This window comes from Siniperca chuatsi, linkage group LG22, assembly GCF_020085105.1.
Source record: "Siniperca chuatsi isolate FFG_IHB_CAS linkage group LG22, ASM2008510v1, whole genome shotgun sequence".
Classification (NCBI taxonomy): Eukaryota; Metazoa; Chordata; class Actinopteri; order Centrarchiformes; family Sinipercidae; genus Siniperca; species Siniperca chuatsi.
Window position 1 is genome coordinate 4,726,516 of NC_058063.1, and position 22,802 is coordinate 4,749,317.

The 22,802-nt window shown below is 39.7% G+C and overlaps 3 protein-coding genes across 3 annotated transcripts; 2 read left to right on the plus strand and 1 right to left on the minus strand.

Moving 5' to 3' along the window:
* The first annotated feature begins 768 nt into the window (after positions 1-768).
* On the plus strand, positions 769-5,676 carry grpel1 (GrpE-like 1, mitochondrial). The gene is made up of 4 exons (XM_044184691.1): positions 769-924; positions 3,318-3,465; positions 3,769-3,850; positions 4,797-5,676. Exons 1-4 carry the CDS (start codon positions 857-859, stop codon positions 5,141-5,143), a joined length of 645 nt encoding a protein of 214 aa, XP_044040626.1. The 5' UTR covers positions 769-856; the 3' UTR covers positions 5,144-5,676.
* A 5,597-nt stretch (positions 5,677-11,273) lies between these two features.
* Positions 11,274-17,235, minus strand: tada2b (transcriptional adaptor 2B). Its single transcript, XM_044184672.1, has 2 exons — positions 16,955-17,235; positions 11,274-15,645 (listed from the first exon to the last, which is right to left on the minus strand). The coding sequence occupies exons 1-2, from the start codon at positions 17,222-17,224 to the stop codon at positions 14,434-14,436; spliced, it is 1,482 nt and encodes a 493-aa protein (XP_044040607.1). The 5' UTR covers positions 17,225-17,235; the 3' UTR covers positions 11,274-14,433.
* Positions 17,236-17,480: 245 nt separating this feature from the next.
* ccdc96 (coiled-coil domain containing 96) lies at positions 17,481-21,363 on the plus strand. The gene is made up of 3 exons (XM_044184673.1): positions 17,481-18,251; positions 20,305-20,646; positions 20,758-21,363. The coding sequence occupies exons 1-3, from the start codon at positions 17,481-17,483 to the stop codon at positions 21,109-21,111; spliced, it is 1,467 nt and encodes a 488-aa protein (XP_044040608.1). The 3' UTR covers positions 21,112-21,363.
* Positions 21,364-22,802: the final 1,439 nt, after the last annotated feature.

The following is a 22,802-nucleotide window of genomic DNA, read 5'->3' on the forward strand; positions in this document are numbered from 1 at the left end:
GTGTCTCCCACCCACTCCAGGACGTGCTGGTCAAACAAAGGAGTACCTTCAGCGAATGACTCATCCACCCAAAATGCACCACAGAGCGCCACAGGAAGTCATTCCTGTCTGTGGCCATCAACCTCTTCAACTCCTCCCTCTAACATCACTGCAATACTTGAAATATTGTGCAATATTCTCTGTTTAATACTCCTGTGCAATATATTGTGTTTTCAGTTTAATATTCCCTATTTACTGATATTTATTTATACTTCTATTACTACTGTGCAATATCCACCGTCTAATAATCTGGTTAATCTCCTACACTTAACTTGACAGTACTCATTATTGCACTATTACTACCTGTAAATCCACTTTTGTAATTACACTTATTTTAGCTTTATACTTATATCCACTTTGTATTGCTTAGTACTTCTATTCCTGTGTGCATTGGCATGATAGTGAGCAGCTATAACAAAAGAGTTTCCCCTCTTGTATCAATCAAGTATTTCTGATTCTGATTCTGATAATTAAAGCAAGTCTTATTTTGCATTTCACATTAACCATCAGAGGAATATTAAAACACTGAATCTATACTAAACTGTTTGAGTTGAATAACCAAGGGATGAGTAACCTTCTGTTTGATAAGGCTTTTTTTTTAACTGTCCTTGGTCACGTGAAAGTTTCACCTTTAACTTCAACGCAACCAAACTACAACTCGTCGTCAAACTCTTCTCTGAATCTGATTGGTCAACTGGGGGAGGTGTTCTTCTTACTGACTCCTGATTGGCTCAACCTCACGCTACTACCATCATCATTGTGCGTCCTGTTAGCGTGTCTTACAAGGTTTCACCTGCACAATATTGCACATTGAAAAATGGCGAGTTGGTGTGTACAAGCAGTAAGAAAGAGCCACTCACTTGTAGCTTTGCCTGCACTAATAAGGTAAAAGTCTTCAATATCGACTTTGTTAACTGAAATGTGCCCGTTACAGCAATGCTAGTCTTGGCTTGGCAGGGTGGTGAGCTCCTGTCGTCTCAGGAAACGGTATAGTAACTTAGTAGCTAGCTAGCAACGTTAGCTTTCGTAACCGACCTTAATTTTGATCTTTATGTGAAAAATACAGACATAAACTGACTATTGAGATGTGTGTTGAAGATAACCTGGGAAATAAAAATAAGCATAACCAGCGTGTGTCATTGTTAGTATGTCATTGGTAGAAACAGGATGATGACATAACGTGACATAGCCTAAATGATGACGAAAGGGATGTATTTTAGTATGCTAAGCTAACTTTCAAGCTGTTTATGTGGAGTTTGACTTTGGATGTGTGTGTGTTCTCAGCTATTCTTTTTATTAGCTTAACTGCGTTTTATAATGCGTTGACTTCCTGTAGTATTTCCTTGAATGGAGAGAATACCTTACCAAACTCCATTCATAAAACTGATAATTTGACGTGACCTTTTGTTGATAGCGAACGTGTACTCCATGCTTCATATGACATTAAATTAATAATCTGTGAATGTAGTTTGGCGTCATGTTCTCCACACTACTCTGTTGGCTAGAGAGATGATGACATAAGATGAAATATGCCTATAATACTACTTAAAATGATTCTGACAAAATTATACTTTTAATATTCTATATACTATATATAAGTGGTCGTTTATCATTGAATGACATAAAGGGTAGTTGCATAACATACTTAGTAAGTACTACTGGCAGTAGTGTTAATTAAGCTGTCTGATACCATCAATTAGCAGGTCTGGACAAAGAACCAAAATACCCTGACTTCTGGATAAGTAAAATAATATTTAGGCTACAGTTGTATGTTTGTTGGTGTGTTCTTGTGGATAGTTGTTGTTCTTGTTTTAATGTATTATATTTACTCATTTCAAGATTTTAAGCTATATTATGTGATTTTAATGATTGCTTGAAATCATTCAAATTAGGCTTAAACTATATACATGTGTACAGTACATCAGACACTGCTTCTGCAACTGTCAATGTCTCGCTGTACTCGGCCCTTAAAAATATACTTAACTACAGTAGTTACTGATGGGATCAAAATCCTCCTCTAAAATCTCCAATAGGTGTTCGCTTGGGTTGAGGTCTGGTGAATGACATGATTCACACCATTTTCATTGCTATCTTTCTCCACTCATTTATTCAGGGTTTTTACCTGTCTATATAATATTGTATATAATCATACAATTTAGTGAGTCATTTTGTTGAGGGCACTATTATCTTTCAGTACTGCAGTATACAAATGCAGTGTTGTTATAGTAACTGCAGTATTGAATGTCAATGCAATTTACAGTTTCTGAGACATTGCTGAAGGAGATGTGACAGACTTTGATCTTTGCAATGGATGAATAGATGAGGTGTAACTCTTGTAAATATTAGGGTGCAACTAACAATTATTTTCATGATTAGTCGATTTTAAATGGTTGGTCTATAAAATATCAGAAAATTGTAAAAGTTGATGTTGATCTCTTAATATGTTTTGTTTTGTCTAACCAGAAGTCCAAAACTCAAAGCGATTCAATTTACTATCATGGAAGACAAAGAAAAACAGAATATCTGCATTTGAGAGACTCGAACCAGTGAATTTTTGCCATTTGTGCTTAAAAAAATTACTCAAATGAATAATCAGCCATCAAAATCGCAGATTCATTTTCAGTCAATTGACTATTCGTTTCAGCTCCAGGAAATATATCTTAACAGATGTCTGCATTAATTTGGCTGCATACAGTGCATCCAGAAAGTATTCACAGTGCTTCACTTTTTCCACATTATGTTACAGCCTTATTCCAAAATGGATTAAATGCATTATTTTCCTCAGTTCTATAAACAATACCTCGTAATGACAACGTGAAAGAAGTTTGTTTGAAATCTTTGCAAATTTATTAAAAATGGAAAAAAATCACAATGTGGAAAAAGTGAAGCGCTGTGAATACTTTCCGAATGCACTGTACATTGGCATCACTGAGTATGCAACTGACAGTGTTCAAGCTTAGACACTAGACATGTTGTTTTTTGTCTCACAGATGGATAATGTAGGTATGAAGGCAAACAGTCTGTGAGGAGAAAGAATAAGGAATAAGTTGGCTGAAATAGTTAGCACACTGCAGAGAAAAGTTTGACTTTAATAATAGCACATGTAAGCCTGGATAGTGAGAGCACCTACACTAGAGGCTAATCAGTTGTTTAGTCTGAGTATTGGTCAGAACATATCTAAGTCAGGCAAGTGAGCGGGCAGCCACCAACCCTTGACAAATTACCTATTATTATTATTATTATTATTATTATTATTATTATGTGTCCTTCCCACCCAGAGTGTCTCCACGATTGTTATGCACAGCCACCCAGCAGAAGAATGGTCACAGGTCAGAGGAGGAGGCTGAACAGCCAGAGCAGAGTGCAGCAGAGAAAGTCCTGATGGAGGCGAAGACCCAGCTGGAGGAGCAGCTCAAGGACATGACAGTAAGTCAGAGTTGGCTTGCACACAGGGTCATTTCCAATGAGAGAATGCTATGTTTAAGCTAAACTAACAATATCTCAAATTGAAGGTCTTAGAATAATATCTTATATAATGTGCCTGCACACAACTAACAGTATTCGTTTGTGAATAGAGGACATGTTTACAACAGTTTGAATTTAGGAGCTCCATTTATATCAATACCATCTTTACAAAAGTACTTAACATACATGGTAACTGTAGCCCTGAGCTTCATTACATAATGTTGTGTTTTTAAGCATGGTGTACTGTTTCTACCATGTTTCCAGGGAAAGTACAAGCGGGCCTTAGCAGACACAGAGAACCTCAGGAGGAGGAGTCAGAACATGATAGAAGATGCTAAATTATACGGTAAATTATACTCTTCATTTTAGCTCTGCCGGTTTTCAACATTTCAACAGGATCCACCACCTAACATAGGCTTTACCATGAATAATTCCTGCTGAAAATATCTGTTCTAGATAAAATATTCTGCAGTTGCATGTTCCAACCACTAGATGTCACAAATGGGCAACTTTATCCTTTTTGACTAAATTGTGTGTCTTTGAGTTTTTTTGCCCTTTTTTTTGTTTGTTTTTTTCTAAATTGTTCAACACTGTTATAGCATATTAATTCTCCATTATCCCACACTTTGCTTGTCACTGAATAAGTTAGGTGGGTCTTTGTGGCTTCATACAGTACTAAATGACTGCCTAATTCTGACTTTAAAAGATACAATGTAACCTTTTGAAAGAAGAAATATCACCATCTTGAATTTATTATCAGTAAAACACACCCTTGCTAAATTCAATACACTCAGGGGTTTTGCTGTACAGCCTTACGTGGTCTGGTATGACCGGTGGCTTATGGTGGCTGTTAGCAAACTTGTTGTGTAACTGACATTACTCAGTCATTTCATTGACTTCGTGGCTTTTCTCTACCAATGCCACTGCTACACTACATGTTAGCATGTCATAGAACTTTTTTTTTCACAAAAGTAAACCAAGAAGTAAACACACCGTACCTCACTTGTCTTTAAAGCAACGGACTTAAGAAAATTGTGAAAAATTAAGGGAAATTCAATGTAACATTGTAATTGTCACTTGAGGCCACTATTTAGCAGTTTATAGTTATAGAGGGATTGGGTTGCTTAAAAGAGGGTTAGGGTTATGTAGAAGAACATATACGTTTCGTAGTCTCACTTTAAGTGTCATGTGGAAAACTGTGTGACTAGACAATATAGATGCATAATATTTATGATACAAAGTCAGTAATTTATAGTATGCTGAATAATGTTCTAACTTCCTTCCATCACCAGGGATCCAGGGCTTCTGTAAGGACCTGCTGGAGGTGGCCGACATCTTGGAGAAGGCCACAGAGAGTGTGCCCAAGGAGGAGGTGACAAGCCAGAACCCTCACCTGAAGAACCTGTACGATGGCCTGGTGATGACCGAGGTCCAGATCCAGAAGGTGTTCACCAAGCACGGCCTGGTCAAGCTCAACCCAGATGGCCAGAAGTTCGACCCCTACGAGCACGAGGCCCTCTTTCACGCCCCAGTGGAGGGCAAGGAGCCTGGTACCGTTGCCATAGTAACCAAAGTGGGCTACAAGCTTCACGGTCGCACCCTCAGGCCAGCGTTGGTGGGTGTGGCTAAAGCCCCATAGAAATGATGATGTAACTATGACAAAGTGGGATTTGTTTTGTTGCCGGGGAGATGGATGACCTCAGGTATAGCAGACTGGTCAAGGCACCCTTCCACGCTTTTCCCGCAAGCCTGTCCTTGCAGTACCCCCACCCTAAGGGGCTTCACAGAGATGGGAACCCAACTGAACTGAACTTTGTATCTGAACAATATCCACCAGTTTTTAACAGATGCATAACACTTTGCCTGGCACAGGACAGTCTTTACAGTAAAATTTCAGTTTGTCATCAGTCATGTGAGTCATTTCAGAGTCTGTTATTGTCAGAGATTGCTTAAAAAAAAAAAAAAAAAAAAAAAAAACTCACCAGATCACAGGCACAGGCTTTTATGTATCCTGTATCCTGCAGCCATAAATGTTACTGGAAGAAATTAAGGTGAAATATGATGTTTTGCAAAAACATTAACAAGTGATCATAAACTCCTCTAAATTTTTTGTGTTGTGAGCTATGATGTGAAATATATCCACAAATTGAATAGTTCTGATTCTGAACTGCTGCAGCTGCTCAGTTGTCTTTTCTTCTTAGTGAGGTTTAAATTAATTCTGTAAATAAAGCAAGAAACAGTTCTTGAGGATCTGAAGAAAGGTTGAGAACCCAAAGCCTTTATGGTAAAAACATCTTTCTCTTGTTCATTCGGATGTGATCAGGCTCCGGTAAGCCAGTTATTGTAATTTCCGTATGCCAGTAGTGCTGGACGGTGATGTAACAGCTTTATCTTTAACCATTAGAATAATTAAGAATAATTATTATGGACCTTTGTCCAAACTGTCACAGCAACAGAATAAACTGATCAACTTTGAAAGGCGTGTTTATGGAAGAATATTTGGGGACTATATTCAAATGATAATGTGAACTTGAAAATGTATGTGTTATTTGAGTAAAAATGACAGTCCTATTTTCATTTTCACATACATGGGCGTTCTATGACCATATTAAAATGAAAATGGAACAGCTGTTTGACTTTTAATTTTCAAAGTTGTAACCTGCTGTGGACAATATTCAAATATTAAATCAAATTTGAAAATGTAATATCAACAATGTGTCCTGATTTTCCATTTATGCAAGCAATATTTGAGTCAAAATGAAAATGCAATTTTCTGACAATTGATGGAAAATGAAAATGAAAAATGAAAACTGCATTTGACATTTGACTTTCAAAGACTTAACCTGCTGTACAGTGGACAATATTCAAATGCTATAAGTGAAACAGCGCCTCAGTCTGTTGCATTTACATGTCACCGCGCTCGTCTGGGGTCAGCATGAAAATGTAATCTGTCACTGCTCTCATCAAGGCGGGTCTTCAGTTAGTTCAGTCACTTGAACATCCGCTGCTTTGCTCATGTGCATAGGCCGAAAGGCGAGAAGGTGGGCCTCAATGGCTACTGGATTACTGCACAAATACACAACTTTATAACTGTATTTACTGATTTTGCTGAAACTAGCGATATGGGGCACTGAATATGATGAATTTACTGTTCATCAGGCCACAAATGAGACAAGAATTGGGTTTAAAAAAACTATAGACGCCGCAGCGTTTCCGGGGGACGAGCCTCACAGATTACAAAAACAACTTTAGTCACTGATTTTGGTGAGACTGGATAATGATACTTTGGCAGAGCGAGTCTGATATGTTTCTTGCATCACAGCAGCTCCATTTGCAACGTCACAGAGATCATATTTTATGGAGAAAATATGTTCTGGTTTTCCCTCTGCTGTCCTCCAGCTGCTCTGCCTCAACTCTCGGTGATTTGCGGAGTTTCCTGATGGACAGATGACGGATGACTCACTTGTTGCTAAGTAACCGCTAACTGCAGCTTAACTAGTTAACGGTTCAATTAGCTGACTCTGCCCTGATTGGGAGCACACCGCTAGCTCAGGAGCTTTGGATCGCCAAGAGGATGTTTTCAGGGCCGACATGGAATACAGTACTGAAGTGATTTACAGCGGCTCCGACCAGTACTCTGACTCTGGGGACAACGAAGACACGGCGGGGACAAGTGGGGCGTCAAGCAGTAGAGGAACGAGAGAGAGGTCGGGCATCAGTCATGGTACGTGTACACAGGATCCATTATTTGCACGGTTTCCATTCATTGTTCATGTAGAAAGCCCTGCAGTGCATTCTGGCAGCGTCACGTTGGCCGTTCCTCATTTGCATAAAGTTGAATCTAGGCTACTTTATGCAAATCTGGGGCGTCCAGCACGACTCACCGCCTCTGGAAAACTCCCGAAAAACTTTTAAACTAACCACTGTCGATCTAAAATGAAGACAGATTCAGCAACTACATGGCTTATTTCTCGCCTCAAATGTTTTCTGAAACACATTTCGGTTAACAATTTTCATAATATAAGAGAATGTTTCCAAACGAGCCGCCATGTTGGTCCGGTTTGAAATCTGGGAGCAGACAGCGCAGTGAAGCGTTCGTCCAATCAGGTGCAGCCAGGTAGTGTTTCCTGTTGTGTTTCAGGGAAGCAGAGCACTTGTCTATCATTTATTGTAACATCTAGTGGCACGCCTATCAAGCGACCAATGTTGGAAGGCGGCGCGACACCTCGCGTCCAAAAACGCCCCTGTGGACACGTACCATCAGTGCCCACCTCCGGAGTTCTGAGCGGGGGTTATAGTGTGGTCAGACCCGGGGTGCCAGGAGTAAAACCCGGCAAGAAAAGCACCTCGGTAACGTTATCTTGTCCTTGTCGTCCCCAGAGTCAGAGTCCTAGCGGTCTAAACAACATCACTCAGCTGGGGCTCTGTGCTCCCAGTCCGGGCAGAATCAGCTAACAGAGCCTCTAACTAGATAAGCAGCAGTTAGCGGTTACTTAGCAACAAGAGAAGCTATCTGTCCATCAGGAAACTCCGCAAATCACCGAGAGTTGAGGCAGAGCAGCCGGAGGACAGCAGAGGGAAAACCCGAACATATTTTCTCCATAAAATATTATCTCTGTGACGTTGCAAATGGATCGATCTGCCAATAAAGTATTATTATCATCCAGTTTCACCAAAATCAGTGAACAAAGTTTTACAGTAATCTGTAAGGCTCGGCCTCCAGAAACCTAATTCTTGTCTCATTTGTGGTCTGACGAACTATACATTTATCAAATTCAGTGCCCCATATCGCTAGTTTCACCAAAATCAGTGAATACAGTTATAAAGTTGTGTTTTTCTACAGTAAGCCTGTAGTCAGTGAGGCCCATCCGTCTTCCAGGACTATGCACCTGAACAAAGCAACAGATGTTCAACCAAGTGACATCCTAATAGAAGACCCGCCTTGATGAGAGCACTGACAGATTACGTTTTAATTTTCTTGCTGACCCCAAAAGAGCTTGGTGACATGTAAATACAAAGACTGGGGGCCCTGTTTCGCTTATTGCTTTTCAATATTGTCCACAGTACAGCAGGTGAAGTCTTGGAAAATGAAATGTCAAATGCAGTTTTAATTTGACATTTTGACTTAAATATTGCTTGTAAAATTGATAAATCAGGTTACATTGCTTATATTGCATTCACATTTTCAAATTTGAATTAACATTTAAATATTGTCCACTGTACAGCGGGTTACAACTTTCAAAATTAAATGTCAAACAGCGTTTCCATTTTCATTTTAAAATGGTCATATAAGTATCTGAAAATGAAAATTGGATTATTTCATTTTCAATTTTACTCAAATAACACATACATATGTGGAAAATTTGTGATGCTGTTGTGTAAGTACATTTTCATTTTCAAGTTTACATTATCATTTGAATATAGTTCCGTATATGCTTCCATACGTGTTGGTTTAGTGTTTGTGTTTTACACATCTTGAAATAAAACATTTTTTAAAAACATTTTCCCACTAACCCTAGTGCAGAGGTTTGCAAACTGTAAGCCACGAAGGGAGAGACATGAGGCAAATGTACTGCGTGAGCTGAAAGAGACACCTAAGTTCATGCTGGTGTTCTGAAAAAAAAAGAAAATTGGTTATTGTAGTTTGGTTCGCTCACCAACACGGTCAACAATAGCAGCTGCAGCAGTGACTGTGACACAGCTCATGGAGGCAATAAAGGTACTTAAGCTACTCCTTTTCTGTGTCATAACCCACCTTATATATGCTTCCTTTAGGCAATATTATTAGGAAACACTCCAGAAACTTTCATTGTTATGTGGATGATACCCAATTATATCTATCGATCAAGCCAGATGAAACTAATGAGTTAGCTAAACTTTAAGCATGCCTTAAGGACATAAAAACTTGGATGACCTGCAATTTTCTAATGTTAAACTCAGACAAAACTGAAGTTAGTATACTTGGCCCCAAACACCTCCGAAACTCATTATCTAAAGATATAGTTACTCTAGATAGCATTGCCCTGGCCTCCAGCACCACCGTAAGGAACCTCGGAGTCATCTTTGATCAGGATTTGTCCCACATAAAACAAACTTCAAGGACTGCCTTTTTTCACCTACGTAACATTGCAAAAGTCAGGCACATCCTGTCTCAAAATGATGCAGAAAAACTAGTCCATGCTTTTGTTAATTCTAGGCGGGATTATTGCAATTCCTTATTATCAGGCTGCCCCAGTAAGTTCCTTAATACTCTCCAGTTGATCCAGAATGCTGCGGCACGTGTACTCACAAGAACTAGGAAAAGAGATCATATTTCTCCAATATTAGCTTCTCTGCACTGGCTCCATGTAAAATCCAGAATAGAATTTAAAATCCTTCTCCTTACCTACAAAGTTCTTAATGGTCAGGTACCATCATATCTTTAAGAGCTCATAATACCTACCATTAGAACACTGTGCTCCCAGAATGCAGGGTTGCAGGGTAGGTTCCTCTCCTCTCTCCTTCTGTCACTTTCAGGACGCACTTCTGCCGTCAGAGCTGCAGAGTCTGGATCTATGATTGCATGCCACCTACTGCCTCCATGTTCCTGCTTAACACCCACTACAACAATTATTATTATTAGTCTTATTATTATAATTAATATTCCTATCATTATTATTACTATTATTTTATTAATATTAATATTAGCACTACCAATTTGCATTGTGCTACTGTATGCTCTCTTTTCTCGTGCTCTCTCTCTCTCATTCTCTTTCAACCCAATCAGCAGTGGACGATGGCCACCCACCCTGAGTCCGGTTCTGCTTGAGGTTTCTGCCTCTTAAAAGGAAGTTCTTGGTGGGATTTGTTGGGTCTCTGTAACTAATATAATAAAGACTATGGTCTAGACCTGCTCTATAGGAAAAGTGCAATGAGATAACTTCTGTCATGAACTGGCGCTAAATAAATCAAATTTTAAAAAGTTTTAAAGACAGTTAACGTGTGATATCTAATAGTTAAGGATTAATATAAGAATAAACTAAGACCTACGCTTAGCCCCTTTGTCTTGTTCTCAAACATCCATTCTGGAGCATGCTATTGTTAAATACTGTACCTTCAATTTCTTCAATGAAACTATATATTTGTGCGCCGTTTCAAAAGATTTACGTCTTCAGCAGGAACCAATGGGCTAGGGAAGTCAGAAGGTATTATATTGTTGGTTTTGGTCTTTTTTTCACCCTTTTGTTTATCTGGTTTTGCAACAAACGTCTATAGTGATACAGTGTTTGTCACCATCATGTTTTGGTCTTTTCATGGAATTTGTTTTTAAAATGCAATTATTCATTTGTTTCGAATGGGTCGTGTCTACTTGTATTTCTTACCAACTGAAACTAAATGAAAACAGAAAATGGAATTTTAATTTTCATAATTCTTGTTCTTTACCATTGTAATTTTTCACTTTTACTTTTTTTCACTTTTTATTTTTGTCACAGGTTTTCAAATTGCTATTTTAATCTGTTCCATTTCTTACTTTCTTAAATTCTGTAGTTTTTTCCATTTATAATAATATTGAATGAAAACATTGTAAACAATGTAACCTCATTATCATGCTGCTCTTGTGTAACTCTTCAGACTTCGTCCACATTTGCATCTTGAGTAACAAGCCCTCTCATTGTCACTCTTATTGACAACAAAAGCTGACATTTTGTGTTTTGATATGGTTAATTTTTCCCTTTAAAGTTCACAAGTTCTGCAAATTATTGAAGAGGAAACAGGACTATTTAGAATGATAACGTATTTGCACTTTTAATACATCTCGATACATACCTTGTCATGTGCAACAACAAAGTATCGGGACAACAAAACAGCTCAACAGAATCAGACCAGTAACAAGATTAAAGACAGCATGCCATCACTACACCCAAATCTTCAGAAAATGCTTCTTTGTAATCCAAAATCAGTTTCTTTTATTACAAAAGCTATAAAAATTTCCATGACACAAAATACTGTACATTTCACAAGTCAGTAATTATAGTTTTTTTTCCAATTTATCTTACAAAATTATTTACATTTGGTGATATAAAGTAAACAAAATCCCCCTTACAAAAAACACCCCACCCCCCCACTGGGAAAAAAAACAAAACAATTGGCATATTTTCCTTTGAGACATTTACACCGAAACACAACATTTTGAAACAATGTATTTAATAATGACGCCACAAAATCTGAAATAAATCCTTGAAAAAGAAATCACAATCCATATCTATCTAAAGGAATAAACAAAAGGTGATATTCAAACAAAGGAGAACCATCAAATTCAACTGAAAGTTCTATGTCATCGCTGTTTGGTCTGTAGCCTGGAAATTAGCGATGCCTTTCTACCCCATTCTGGTTCTGATGGCATTTTGGCCTTCTGAGCTGACTGTTGACCTGAAAAATGCTTATCTATTTTACAATACCAATAAGATGCTCATAGAAACTAATCTATGTACTGGAGGTGATGCACTATAAATGTTGGAAAGATGATCATAAATGTTTTCCACATAATTTAGGTCAGCAGTTCTCTAAATCATGTATCACTAAGGCCTAGAGTCAAGAAACAAAACAAAAGCTGAATTCACTGAAAAACACTTAGATGAAGGGGTACTAAAAGATAAGGCTGGTAATATTAAATATTTTTCTTATTGTCAACAAATCCCATGAAAAGAAAAGTTAGTCCACCTCCTAATACTTTCCAACTTCCCCTCTCTGTCTGTGGCCCCAAGCCCATTGGTTCCTATGGAAGACGTAAATCTAGAAGAATGAATAAATAGTTATATTTTGAATGAATGAATATATAGTATAGTATATAGAATGAATATATAGTTATATACTTATTTTTTAAAAATATATAGTTATATTTTTAAAAAGGCTCATTAATTTCCTAAAACAGCTGGTCACTGTAGTTTTTAACCAAACATTACTCAAACAGGAGGAAAAAGTGCATTTGTTAGGGACTATTTTCAGCCACAGATTAATCCACATTTGGTGCTCTAGCGAGCAGGGTGGTGTATCTGGGATTGAGTCAAAATAAACTACATGTGTTCATGGTATTGAAGTAACATGTCACCCAGTGCAACAGTGTTTTTAATAGTTTTTAGACAACAACAGAGCTCTATGGCACAGAAGAATACTAGATATCAGGCTCTGGATAACCAGACAATATTTTATAGTAAAATCAATTCATTGTTGGTTTTGGTCTTTTGATGGGATTTTCTTGACAATAAGAGAATTATAGAATATAGCCAGTTATCCTTTAAATCAGCTGTAGTGTTTGACTAGAATGGTACATGGCTTGGAGCACCACGTTGATGAAATATAACTAAGAAAGACTGATTTTGACCATAACAGAACATTTACACCCTCCACAGTTGATCCACAATCTACAATGAAGAGGAGGCCATTCCTCTTCGATGACCACAAAAAAGGGGCAAAGCTCTACTTTTAAGGCAACGCCTACCACTGCACAACCAGTGCCACTTATGACTTGCATTTCCCCCCCAAAAAGGCCAATTTTCAACACTTATAGATGCAATGAAGAGGAAAAGAATATGAATCAAGTACATATTCCACTTTGGTAACATCCACACATTCACATGCCTTTCTTCTCTGTGATTGTAGAGCTCCTGCCGTGAAATGACAGCCAATTCAATAACTTAATTTACATATAAATAATCCGATGGCCACTGCTCAGCTTGGCTTGCAGAAAAAGCAAGAAAATGAGAAGGAGTGATCAGTGCTGCTGTTATATTTCAGCCTTCAAGACAAAGTGAAGTTACCTTTGAAAAACGATAAGTAACGAAAAATGATAAGCTGCCAAAAGGGGCAGGTAGCATCTGGTTTGCCAGCGCTCTCTGGTGGACAGACAATGTAATGGAAACACTTATTTTAAATGATCTCTTAACATATTCTTTGGCATTTCTGTACCGACATTTCTTTTTACTTATTGGCCAAAATATGTGCCAATACTGATATATCAGTGATAAGCTAACATCAGCAAATATATCTGCCTGGCTGATTTATCGGTCTCGCTCTATGTCAACCTATACATTTCTGTCGGACTCTGGTAGAAATTGCCTTCAGGCAGCAGGAAGTGCTCAGTCCAGAGAAAGCAAGAAGATGCTTGAACCCTGCTGCCTTCTTCTTTTCCTTCCCTTGTAGGCAGTAAGAAGGAAAAAATAGGTCACAGAATTCAGAGTTTACTGATGGTGCATGACAATTTCCAGGAAATGAAAGCTTTAAAATGTTAGAATATTCAAATAGCTAGCTCTTGCTGGCTACTAAATCCAGCTTTAACTGATGAAACACCTAACAAAGTTGACCACATTAGGTTTTGAGTTTGAGAAATCCTTAAAAACATCTACAACCACAACAATGATCATTTCTGTCACCCATCAGTGCCATGCTGTCAAGCATTCACCCAAAAAAATACTACTCTTAAACATTTCCAGGAAATGTAATGTTCTTATTTCCCCTTCCTTTCAGCATGAAATGGCTTTTGCCTTGTTTCTGTCTGGATTTAAAATAGTATTTCTCCATAGACATCTTCAATTAACCTGTTGCAATAACACTAAAATCTCTCTGCAACTATGTAATACTTGTTCGCATTGTAGTTATCATCATGTAGTAACAATATAGATACAAAGTTCTTTGAACCCACAGAGTTGTTTTTCACCCTTGTCCCTTTCCAAATGTAAAAATATAGGCTTATTTTTGTTCCTAACCCTGGTATGAAAATAAACTATTTTCCAACAGGTCAGTCTTCTTTCTTTGCAATGTACATATTTCACAAGGTCACCTTTGAACTAGTAGTTTTGCCCTACTGCCTACGGAGCTTATAGCAAATCAGCTATTAGCGATCACCAACTTACTTATTATCAACTTAATTACTTCCTGACCAAAGATGGATCGCTAAGAGGCGTCTCGGGATATCCAGCCACTTTCTGTGAGGAAGGTAAGAATGCGCTTCTTGAGGACCTTGTCTAGGTAGCTGGGCAGCCGGCTCTTGGCCGGGATGCCCTGCCTTTTCTGCAGGTGATCTTTGATGATGATGGTTTTGACAGTCAGGTAGCGTGCTGGGCTGAGGTTCAGAGAGTTACACAGCACCTTCTCCCTGTCTGACAGCAGCTCAAAGCCCATCAGATTCTCGATGGCGGCAAACTCACCATCTTTGCTCTCTTCTTTGATCCCACCTCCAACCCCCAACCCTCCAGCAACGCCTCCTCCCCCTCCAGATCCACCACCTCCTCCCATCCCAGAGCCAAGCCCGCCCCCTCCTCCGCTGCCCCGTTTGGAGGTGACCACACTTTTGTTCTCCTTGCGTTTCTCCCGTTTGTGTCGTGCTGCTTCATATTCAGCAGACTCTTCCAGGCGGGTGATGCCATTGCGGCGGTAGCGCTGCAGCTCACGCACCTTGGCCCTCAGCACACGCTCTTTATGCATGTTCTCAAAAAAGTCTTCAAATTCCCGATGGGCCATGAACTGGCAGAGCCCCCGCAGCCTGACCCGCTGCTCCTTCTCTTCCTTGGTGATCTTTCTTTTGGGTGTACTTGGAACAGCACCTGATCCTGCTGCTGTCGTGGAACCTGATCCAACGATGCCACTGCCAGCTCCAGCCCCACCCACACCACCAGCAGTGCCTAAGACTCCCAGCGCTCCTGGTTTGTCCTTTTCCTTGTCTTTCTTGTCTCGGCCCAGGAATGCAAGCACCAGGTTGTAGTCTCGGGCAATGTTCTTACGTCGCTGGCGTTCTCGGAGCTTGCGCACATACATGTCCACGTGGGCACGTTTCATTTCAATTTCCACATCCTCGTCGTCATAGTTCACAGACAACCCGCTGATGAGCTTTTCCGCATCCTGGTCATATTCAATCTCATAGTCGTCACGTAGCGGCATGTAGCCCAGCTGCTGCTGCTCAGCGAGGCTGATATCCAGTGGAGGGAGAGGGGTGGTGAGGCTGGGCGACAGGGGCCCCCCGCTTGGGCAGGTGTGGTCAGTCACCCGGTTGGGAATGCTGTCAGGGATGCAGGCCTTACCCAGGTTTCCGTGGATGTACATAGTGACATAGTGTTCCATGACTTCATGAGGAGTTCGGGATGCTCCCACGTGAGCAGCCATGTCCTCCTGAAAGACAACACGAATAGGAAGTTGTTACTAATGAGCAAAGTGGAAGAAATACAACAGTATGCTGTTCATAATGTTATTTACTGGACTAAAAACCAGAGTAGTGTTGAAACAAATCATCAATTAGCCAATCAAAAGAAAATTGACAACATTTTTGATATCATTCATTAAGCAAAAATGCCAAACATTTTCTGGTCCCAGCTTCTCAAATGTGAGGATTTTCTGCTTTTCTGTCTTTAATATCTTTGCATTTTATTTTATTGGTCCGTAATTTACAAATCATTTTCAAGTAAGTTTCCAGGAAGGAAATATGCAATTTAATACCAACAATAAGGAAAGAGACAGTATTCAGTGGCAAGTATTCAAGGAATTTTTATATATTTTTTAAACAGACCTATAAAATAAAGCATTACCCTACCTACAGTGATCATGTGTAAAACAAATTATATCTAAAACAATTGTTGAATTTTTATTTTTTTTTTTAATTATAAAATACCGGATTCTTCAGAAAATAAAATAATTGTTAGTTGCAACCCTAAACCAGACTTAAAATGAAAAGACACTGTTTTCATAAAGCTTACATTAGTCTTGTGCTACAGAATGTGATGTATGCCATACATTTAATTTACAGTGATTGATCTTGGTTTGTGGTGTATATAAAATGGTAGGGTTACCCTCCACTAAGGTAACAGGTTACAACTACCTAACCACACTAACACTATAACTGACTGTACAGCATTTTACCAATCATTATTAGAAATTGCATACATTTAGAGTAGGCCTGTGGTTTAGTTTAAGTTTAGATGAGTTCCTAGTAAAATAATTTAGTTTGTTACTCCTTACATTTTTCAAATATTATTTATTATGTTTCTCCTGGAGTGTCCATATGTTGACTGATGTGAGTTGGCTGCTGTAACGCATTTTCCCATGTATTAGGCTAATAACTAACTGTCTATTTGAAGACTTAAAGTCACTATGCACTCATATTTTTGGTTACTACCGTACTTTTATTCTTATTGTGACATACCATTAACGCCTTGTCGTGCCTTTAATATAAAATGTAATATTGTAAAAAAATATATATATATTTTGTGGGACTGTCACATAGCTTATATCCCACTCGTATTTAATGCTCAGTCCTCCAACTTTTACACAGCAGGCTACGAAAAAAAAACTGATTGTCATAAAGGTAATTAACGTTACCAGCCACATTTTACGCTTTGCATTTTCTAAGTACTTTAAACGAAATTCTTGTAAGCGTATATGGTGTAGAGATACATTAAGTTAAGTAACTTAAAAAGTGATGTACCCAGTTTCCAAATCCATATTGCTCGATAGCATCGAGTAGCGACTGCTCTTCCCTGCTAGTCCATCCTCCCTCTGCCTCGGGACCCCAGAGAGAGAACCGACCGCCGTCGACCTGCTGGTAGCCGTGCCATCTCCGGTGGTTACCTATTTCTGCGCCCGCCGAGAAGCACTCCGGGCACAGCTCGATATCGGGGCAGTCAGTGCAGCGAAGCCGCAGGTTTGTAACATCTGCAAGGCAGTTCACGCAGTACTTCTTCCCCAGGTCGGCCATGTTGCCTGGCTCCTGCTTCTTGTTGTTGCAGGCAGAACTGTGCGCCTGCGCACCTGGAGCCTCGCAGCGCGACCTACTCACATCCTGCTTGTTAATATTAATGAGTAGGAGTTAGGGCGCCTCTGATTGGCTCCCGATTCCAGTTTCCAGGACAACCGAAACAAAACGAACAGTTTCATTGACTAGAGAAGTGCACGAACCTTATAGCTATAGTCAAATTGAATAATACTTCTGGGTTTTATGTTTCTATTGAAAAATGGACAGAGAACCAGAAAATGAAGAAAATGAGGAGAAGAATGACACAGAGAGGGTGGTGTCAGCAGATTCCTCCGATGAGGAGGACAATTATCCTATTACTGTTCATGAAAATGAAAAAGAAGGTGTCCCAGCTGAAATAGTTGCATCAGATCATGATGAAGAAAACTCTGAAAGTATGAAATCCACTGAAGAGGCCCCTGTTGAAGAAGCAGCCACCTCTGAGGCAGAAGAGATCGGTAGAAATGAGCTCCCTGGTGTGGATAACATCGCCACAAGTGAAGACTTGGATGTAAAGATAAATGAAGTCAATGAACCAATATTCTATGAGGAGAGTGTTGTTTTTGAGATAAACAGCAATGATGACAATGGACCTTCCAGACTGCATCTTGAGACTCCGGAGAGAGTGAACACCAGTCGAACACAAGAGGAGGACAATGAGGCTGAAGAAGAGGAATCCACTGCTGCTCCTGCAGACAAAGACATCAACTACGAAGAATACTTGCAGCTCCTCCAGGAGCGGTGTGAGGAGAGAGATAAAGCCAGCCAACACAGCAGCCAGCTGCAGATGAGACTGGCAGAATATTTCCACAAGAAGGCCGGAGACGAAGCCCAGCTGGAGAGGGAGATGCCGGTGTCAGAGCAGCTGCAGGAGTATAAGAAGTACAATCATTTCCTGACTGACCTGAAGCAGCAGCTCGCCGCTGACTCAGAGGCTGCTCAGCAGCAGGCAGAGACGCTGAGGTTACAGTCCCAAGAGAAGTTGGACATGGTTGGTCTTATTGTTAGAGCCTGTGAAGGTTTTCTACATTGTTCTACAAATTTGCTTAAAAGAATTGGATAATTTCCTATTTAAAAATGTTGGAAAGTGCACAAAAGTTTTGTTAAAATATATAAAATATAATGAAAAATTATAAAACAAGATAAAATAGAACAAGCTAAAGAAATAAAACAGATAAGCAGTATTGGAACTGGAGAAATAAAATTAGGGCTAGCATTAATAAAAGTTTTTTTTAAGACTAATAACCTAAGAGGCGATATATTAGTATATCAATGCAGTATTGCCAACTAAAGTGACTATAACAATCTTTCTGAAGTATATGCATAGCTTACAAGAGGCAACATTTGGCAGAAGTGTAATTTAAAAAAATTCTATAGGGGGCGGTTATGGCTTAGATTAGTGTCCACTAATCGGAAGATCAGCGGTTCGATCCTCAGCTTCCCCCAGCCCGCATGTCGAAGTGTTATTGGACAAGATACTGAACCCCAAAGTGGTCCCGAAGGCTGTGCCATCTGTGTGTGTGTGTGTGTGTGTGTGAATGTGCATTAGTTATTTTTTCTGATGAGCAGTTGGCACCGTGCATGGCAGCCTCTACCATCAGTGTATTAATGTGTGTGTGAATGGGTGAATGTTGACATGAAGTGTAAAGTGCTTTGAGTGGTCAGAAGACTAGAAAGGTGCTATACAAATGCAGTCCATTTACCATAGCAAAATTGAGTACACTCACAGTCACTATCCCTACTGAAAAAAATGCTGAGTGTGCTGTTGATGGACACCACTATACCACAATGCAACAGATAAAGGAAATGGAGGCAGTACTCACAGTTGCAAAAAAATTAAATCAATTGCAGATGGTTTTGAGACAGCTGCAGAAATATCTCAGGGGACAAAAAATGGTGTCCTACATGAACACACTACTTTCTGCCCAGACAGTTTTGGTTATTTCACATGAGAGATTTCTGTATTTCTGATCTTGATTTTGCTCTTCTACTGGTTTGAAGTGGGTGGGGCTCCGTTGGAAAAAGATGATAACCAAGCAGCAACCTCTGGGGCTTAAAAATGAAGCCAACGCAGCCAAAGTGCCAAAAACTGCAGTTCCTCGAAAGGGCCACTTGAGGCTGGCTTCAAAAGCGATCAGTCCCCATAGAGCCCCATGTTAAAATGCCCAAAAACGATTTTGGTCTCTATAGCTTATTTCCCCCTTCATGATAACTGTTATGGGGGTGAATTTTTTTATAACTCACCCGTTTAAATTATATTAAGGCACGCATAACTAAGTACGTGGCCATTTTGAGCTTCACACTGGCTCTTCAGAAACCTATGGGTGACATCACAGACACTACGTCCATGATTTATACAGTCTGTGGTGATGACACATATTCTGTGCAGCAATCAGAGTTTAGCAACATTTGAATCTAAATCTGATGACAGTGGGGTCGTTTGCATATGTTGCCAGCACTATCAATCAAATCTGATCAAACCACACCCACACAGTCCTGATGAAGTAGATTAGCAGGGTTTTTAAGTGTTAAAATGTTAATAAATAATTACTTAGGATGTATTGTTTTTCACTTTAACTTTGGTTGTTTCTTATTTAGTAAATAATAGTTTATGTTATAGAGAAATACTTAAGATTTGAAACAAAGTTTTCAGTGGCTGTACGTGGTCTTCTATCTAAGAAAAAGGAGTACAAGGGGTGTACACATGCTGCTATGCAGTGAGCTTGGTGGATGTGACATGCATACTGAACCATGTAAACACTGCTCTCAGCACTATGCAAACAGGGGGATGCTTTAGGAACAAACTATTTTTTGCAATATACAACAAAAATTTCTGGAAAAAATTGTGAAATTTCAAACCATGTCGGAACCCATTGTACCCTTATTAGAAAATACAATTGAAACATTTAGCAAGTATATGCCATTGATCCTTGCATGCCTTTTCATATGACATCCAAAAAACCCTACAGTTTCCCAATAAGTGTTGATTGTGTGTGTTATGGTGTACTGGTCAGTGGGCTCAACTGTCTCATCTTCGTCTACAGGTGGAAAATGAATGGCGAGCATTTGTGACACTGAAGCGTGATTTAGCTGTGACAGTGCTAAGCCTGGGTAAACAAGCTGCTCAGGCCAAAGTGGAGTCAACCCTGGCAGCAGAGCAGCTTCGGCAGGACGAACTGATCAAGCTGCGCCTCGAGCATATCAAGCTGAGGATCAAGATTCACAGGGTGGAGGCAGAGCTCCGTGATGGGGAGGAACACACCAGGGACCCCCTAAAGCTCCAGTTTAAGCAGTTGCAGGCTGAGAGGCTGGAGCTGAAAAAACACACTGAAAAGCAAAATGAGGAATCATTAAAGATGCAGAAAAAGATCAGCAGTAGCTTGGAGGTAGGTTAAAGAATCCACAGGTACAGATTGCATCAAAGTAATTTCAGTAGTTGTTTCACAAAATATGATTTTCAGTTAATAAGTAATAGAGTCAGTATTGTATTTTATCAGCTCCTGTCAAACATAAAGGAGAAGCTGTTCTGGAGCCAAATGGAGGTCCAGGCCAAGCGAGAGCAGCTGGCCTTGGTGGAGGCCACGGTGGCCAGGAAGAGGGACCTCCTGACCAGAACTAAGCAGGCACGCAACGGCCTGCAGAGAGACAACCTGAGGTTGAAGGAGTGTCGTGGACTGCTTGGGAACAGGGTCCTGCTGCAGGACTTTGAGAACACTGTGGATGACTCCGACCACCTGGAGGAACAACTGGAGAATCTGAAGGGCCGGCAGGCTGAGATTGTCTTCAGCTGTGGCAGATGGAAGAAGAAGCTGGAGACAGATTCAACAGGGAGCCATCAGGAACGAAAATGAGCATCAGGCCTTACAATTTGTATTTTTATCCTGTGTACGACCAATTCTGCATTTAGGGCATTTCATAAGTCTGTAACTGACAAGCTTTGTGACACTTTGAAAGGTCAGGGTTCTACATGTCCGCTTAAAATTATTGTAAAATCTATGATGTTGAAGTCATTGTTAAAAGCCTATAGAATCATGATTTGTGATTTAAAAGGGATTACAGCAAACATGGGAAAAGTCAAAATAAAAATGTCGGTCAATATTTTATCTTTTTGTGCAAAAGTTCAGCCTTTGTTTTTCTTCTTTGGATGTTTACTACTTTGGACAATACAATGATTAACAGAGAGTTTTATGAAAAGATTGATACCACTCTTATGTTTGTGCACTAAGATGGAGCTGGAGCCCAGAAGAAATTAGCTTAGCTTAACTTAAAGACTGGAAGCAGGGGGAAACAGCTAGCCTAGCTCTGTCCAAAGTTCCAAAAACTCCTACTAGCACCTCTAAAGCACACTAATTAGCATGTTGTATGTCTTTTGTTTAATCTTTACACAAAAAGAAATGTAAAAATGACAACTTGTGGTTTTATGGGGAGTTACATGCTATAACTATTTCATGGCGAATAATGGCCAGGCGCAGTGTCTTCCTGGAGTCCTCTTATCACCATGAGGTTATTTGCTGCAGATTTATATTGTGCAATCAATCCTGCTATGGCTCCAATGGCTGCCATGGCTAGATCCTTTCAATTCAACTTTATTTATATAGCACCAAATCATAACATAAGTTATCTCAGGGCCCCTTTCATATAGAGCAGGTCAAGACTGTACTCTTCATAATATTGTTAACAGAGACCTAACAATTCCCACCATGAGCAAGCACTAAGCAACAGTGGCAAGGAAAAACTCCCTTTTAACAGGCAGAAACCTCAAGCAGAAACAGGCTGTGAGTGGAAGGCCATCTGCCTGAACCAGTTGGGTTGAGAGAGAAAGAGAGAGGGAGCGAGAGAGAGATTTGTTCTTTTTTTTGTAGTTTTTATTTCACACTTGCTTTGGCAATGGAAATGAGAGAGAATGAAAGAGCAGGAGGAAAGAGAACGTACAGTAGCACAATGCAAGTTCCACATGTAAAGTAATAGTAATAATAGTGATAATAATATTAATAGTAATAAAAATAATAATGGTAATAATAATGATAGCAATAATAATAATGAGACTAATAATAATAATTTTAGCAGCCGGTAGTAAGCAGGAACATGGGGGCAGTAGGTGGTTTGAATTCATAGATCCAGACTCTACAGCTCCGGAGGCAGAAATACCTGCTGAAAGCGACAGGAGAGAGACAAGAAAGCACAAAACTACGGGAGAGAGAAGATATCGAGTTAGTAACATGCATTAATGGGATAAGAATGCGTACAGACGGAGAGGAGGACAGAGGAGCTCAGTGCATCATGGCAAGTCTCCCAGCAATCTAGGCCTATAGCAGCATAACTAAGGGATGGTTCAGGGCTCAACTAACTCTTAAATGTGGAGAGGGTGTCTGCCTCCCGAACTCAAACTGGGAGCTGGTTCCGCAGGAGATCAGTGTCAGAGAGAATGGCTGCATTGACCCCTGGAGGTTTTATAACATGCAGGCCAAGGAGTTTCTCTCCAGTACCTCAGTCATATTCCCCAATTGACTTTTTTTTTTTATAGATGGCACTCTTATCCCAA

What these genes read in the sequence shown, in the direction of transcription:
- tada2b (XM_044184672.1), bottom strand. Translation starts at nt 17,224, where the DNA reads ATGGCCGACCTGGGGAAGAAGTACTGCGTGAACTGCCTTGCAGATGTT. An exon ending in AATATGGATTTGGAAACTGG is followed by an intron (nt 15,646 to 16,954) that starts GTACATCACTTT and finishes GTTGTCTTTCAG; the next exon opens with GAGGACATGGCTGCTCACGT.
- ccdc96 (XM_044184673.1), top strand. Translation starts at nt 17,481, where the DNA reads ATGGACAGAGAACCAGAAAATGAAGAAAATGAGGAGAAGAATGACACA. An exon ending in CCCAAGAGAAGTTGGACATG is followed by an intron (nt 18,252 to 20,304) that starts GTTGGTCTTATT and finishes CTTCGTCTACAG; the next exon opens with GTGGAAAATGAATGGCGAGC. An exon ending in AGATCAGCAGTAGCTTGGAG is followed by an intron (nt 20,647 to 20,757) that starts GTAGGTTAAAGA and finishes GTATTTTATCAG; the next exon opens with CTCCTGTCAAACATAAAGGA.
- grpel1 (XM_044184691.1), top strand. Translation starts at nt 857, where the DNA reads ATGGCGAGTTGGTGTGTACAAGCAGTAAGAAAGAGCCACTCACTTGTA. An exon ending in AGCAGCTCAAGGACATGACA is followed by an intron (nt 3,466 to 3,768) that starts GTAAGTCAGAGT and finishes CCATGTTTCCAG; the next exon opens with GGAAAGTACAAGCGGGCCTT. An exon ending in AGAAGATGCTAAATTATACG is followed by an intron (nt 3,851 to 4,796) that starts GTAAATTATACT and finishes TTCCATCACCAG; the next exon opens with GGATCCAGGGCTTCTGTAAG.